Source organism: Ovis canadensis, chromosome 15 (assembly GCF_042477335.2).
Source record: "Ovis canadensis isolate MfBH-ARS-UI-01 breed Bighorn chromosome 15, ARS-UI_OviCan_v2, whole genome shotgun sequence".
Taxonomy (NCBI): Eukaryota; Metazoa; Chordata; class Mammalia; order Artiodactyla; family Bovidae; genus Ovis; species Ovis canadensis.
This window is the reverse complement of record NC_091259.1, coordinates 85401663-85404761: the sequence shown is the minus strand read 5'-3', so window position 1 is coordinate 85404761 and position 3099 is coordinate 85401663. Positions and strand designations below refer to the sequence as shown.

Here is a 3099-nt window from a genome sequence, read left to right as displayed (position 1 = left end):
CTCTGGGAGTTGGTGTTGGACAGGGAAGCCTGGAGTGCTGCAGTCCATGGGGTCACAAAGAGTTGAACACAACTAAGCGACTGAACTGAACTGAAGATGTGACAGTGATAGAAGAAAAAATATTTTGTAACTATTTTCAGACCATTTACAGTAAAGAACAAAGCACCAGACCAGCTGTTATCATGTATTTTTCCACTTGTCATTGCAAGTTTTTCTCTCTTTTTATTTAGTATTCAATATACTCTGCCTTGATGTTCAGTCTATATATAAAAATTTACCACCAATTCAGATATAGTGTTTAAATATTTATCCAATTATTAAATTGCATAGTGCTACCTATTTTAATACACTAAATATGCTATGGCTGAGGATACTGTAATTAATAAACAGGGTAATATATGAAAGTTTCTTCTTACATGAGTATTATATTCATATAATAGATTTTACAACAGAGATAGTGACAATTTAATAAAGTAGTTATAGTCTTATTCAGTCCCTTCGTGGATCACAACCTTGTCTTGACAAAGCAGTCTGCACAACTCAGTGAAGCTGTAAGCCGGCTATAAGCAGGCTATAAGCAGGCTATAAGCCAGCTGTAAGCCGGCTATAAGCCATGCCATGCAGGGCCACCCAAGATGGATGGATCATAGTGAAGAGTTCTGACAAAATATGGTCCACTGGAGGAAGAAATGGCAACCTACCAGGGGAACCCCATGAACGGTATGAAAAGGCAAAAAGATATGACACTAGAAGATGAGCACCCCCCGGTCAGAAGGGATCCAACATGCTACCGGGGAAGCACGGAGGGCAGTTACTAATAGCTTCAGGAAGAATGAAGTGGCTGGGCCAAAGCAAAAATGACACTCAATTGTGGATGCTTCTGGTAGCAAAGTCTGATGCTGTAAGGAAAAATATCACATAGAAACCTTAAATGTTAGGTCCAGGGTTCAAGGTTAATTGGATGTGGTCAAGCAGGAGATGGCAACATTGAACACAGACATCTTAGAAATCAATGAACTAAAAGGGACTTGAATTTAATTGAGATGACCATTATGTCTACTACTGTGGACAAGAATCCCTTAGAAGAAATGGAGTAGCCCCAGAGTTAGAAAAAAGAGTAAGAAATGCAGTATTTGGGCAGTCTCTAAAACAACAGAATCATCTCAGTTTGCTTCCAAGGCAAACCATTTGACATCAGTGTAGTGCAAGTTTATGTCCCAACTGCTGAAGCTGAAGAACGTGAAGTTAATTGGTTCTGTGAAGACCTACAAGACCTTCTAGATCTAATACCAAAAAAAGATATCCTTTTTATTATAGGGGATTGGAATGCAAAAGTAGAAAGTCAGGAGATGTTCAGAATAACAGCCAAGTTTGGTTTGATCCCCGGGTTGCACAGACCCTCTGGTGAAGGAATTGGCAACCCTCTCCAGTATTCTTACCTGGGAAATCCCATGGACAGAGGAGTCTGGCTGGTGACAGTCTATGGGGTTGCAAAGAGTCTGGCATGACTTAGCAACTGAGTATTTGCACTTAATCACCCCTGTGTATATAAATCATCACTTTATTGGCATTCTGAACAACCTAAACTACTCTTCTCTTCAACAGATTCCTCATGGCTTTTTTCACCTCCACGTTTCTCACTGTGTAAATGATAGGATTTAACATGGGAGTGAGGATTGCAGAGAACATAGTCACCCACTTGTCCACAGGGTAAGCGGCCACAGGACGTGTGTAGGTGAACACACAAGGCAGAAAAAAGAGCACCACTACTGTAAAGTGGGCGCCACATGTGGAGAGGGCTCTGCGTCGTCCTTCAGAGCCGTGGGATTTCAGAGAGCTCAGGATAACTGTATAGGAGATGAGCAGCATGGAAAAAATAAGCAAGCACATGCCCCCACTGTTGGCTGCCACCACCATTCCAGGTATGTAGGTGTTGCTGCAGGCAAGTTCCAACAGTGAGAAGAAATCACACATGAAGTGGTCAATGACATTGGGACCGCAGAAGGTCAAGTCCATGGTGAAAAGAATCTGCACGGTGGCATGCAGGATCCCCCCGATCCAGGCCACCACCACCAGGAGCTGGCAGAGCCCCTGTCGCATGATGGTCGTGTAGTGCAGAGGCTTGCAGATGGCCACGTAGCGGTCATAGGCCATGACAGTGAGGACGATGACCTCTGATGCTGCCAGGAAGTGCTTCGAAAAGATCTGAGTCAGGCAGCCTCGCCATGAGATGATTCCTCTTTGATGAAGTAGGTCAACAATCAGTTTGGGGGTGGTAACAGATGTGAAGGAGGCATCTAATAAGGCCAAGTAAGTGAGAAGGAAGTACATGGGAGCAGAAAGCGTGGGGCTGAGGGAGATGGTGATGACAATGAGCAGGTTGGCCAGCACAGTGAAGAGGAAAATGAACAGAAAGACAATGAAGAGTATTTTCTGCACGTGTGGATTCCGTGTGAGTCCCAGGAGAACAAATTCCGTCACATTGTTGGGAGGCCTGAGGACATCCATTCAGTAAGCAGCAGCTTCCTGGGGTAAAGAATGATACTCATTAATCATGAAAGGCTTGTGATCTGACTTGCTTAGAACAAAATAGTCACCGTGCAACATACCCCTGGAACTTTTGCCCTGTACTCGAGTCACGTCTTTCTCATTTTCACCACGGTATTTTGCATCTCTTCAGACATCTAGTACCTGTCACCTGTAAAACATCAGTAGGGCCGTATTTGTTGTGTAATTTGCCAAGAAAACACCGTCTACGTGGGACATGTAGAGGCTGTCTAAATAAGATTTGGATTCCCCTACTGGTTCCAACTCCATTGGACTAAGTCACCACAGTGCCCCATGCTTCCCAAGCCCTACTTTGTGTCTGTGAGGTAACAAATTGCAATTTTCAGAGGTTTCTTAAAAGCTGAGAAGTGCTATACACAGGCAAGAGTTATTCCCTCTTCCATGAGAATTTATATTCCAACCCTCAGGTCAAACTGTGGAAAGAAAAAAATATGGTCAAGAAATATCTATCACATGGAGTGAATTTAGTGAGATGTGTATAAGTCCTTGGAAATGCATGCACCCGTGTACCTACCAGGACACATAAGCTAT

At 43.5% G+C, this 3099-nt stretch overlaps 1 protein-coding gene across 1 annotated transcript; it reads right to left on the bottom strand.

The window, feature by feature from the left end:
• Nucleotides 1-1581: 1581 nt before the first annotated feature.
• On the bottom strand, nucleotides 1582-2508 carry LOC138420618 (olfactory receptor 4C3D-like). Its single transcript, XM_069553926.1, has one exon. It carries the CDS (start codon nucleotides 2506-2508, stop codon nucleotides 1582-1584), a length of 927 nt encoding a protein of 308 aa, XP_069410027.1.
• Nucleotides 2509-3099: the final 591 nt, after the last annotated feature.

Coding starts and splice junctions, on each gene's coding strand:
- LOC138420618 (XM_069553926.1), bottom strand. CDS start 2,508: ATGGATGTCCTCAGGCCTCCCAACAATGTGACGGAATTTGTTCTCCTG.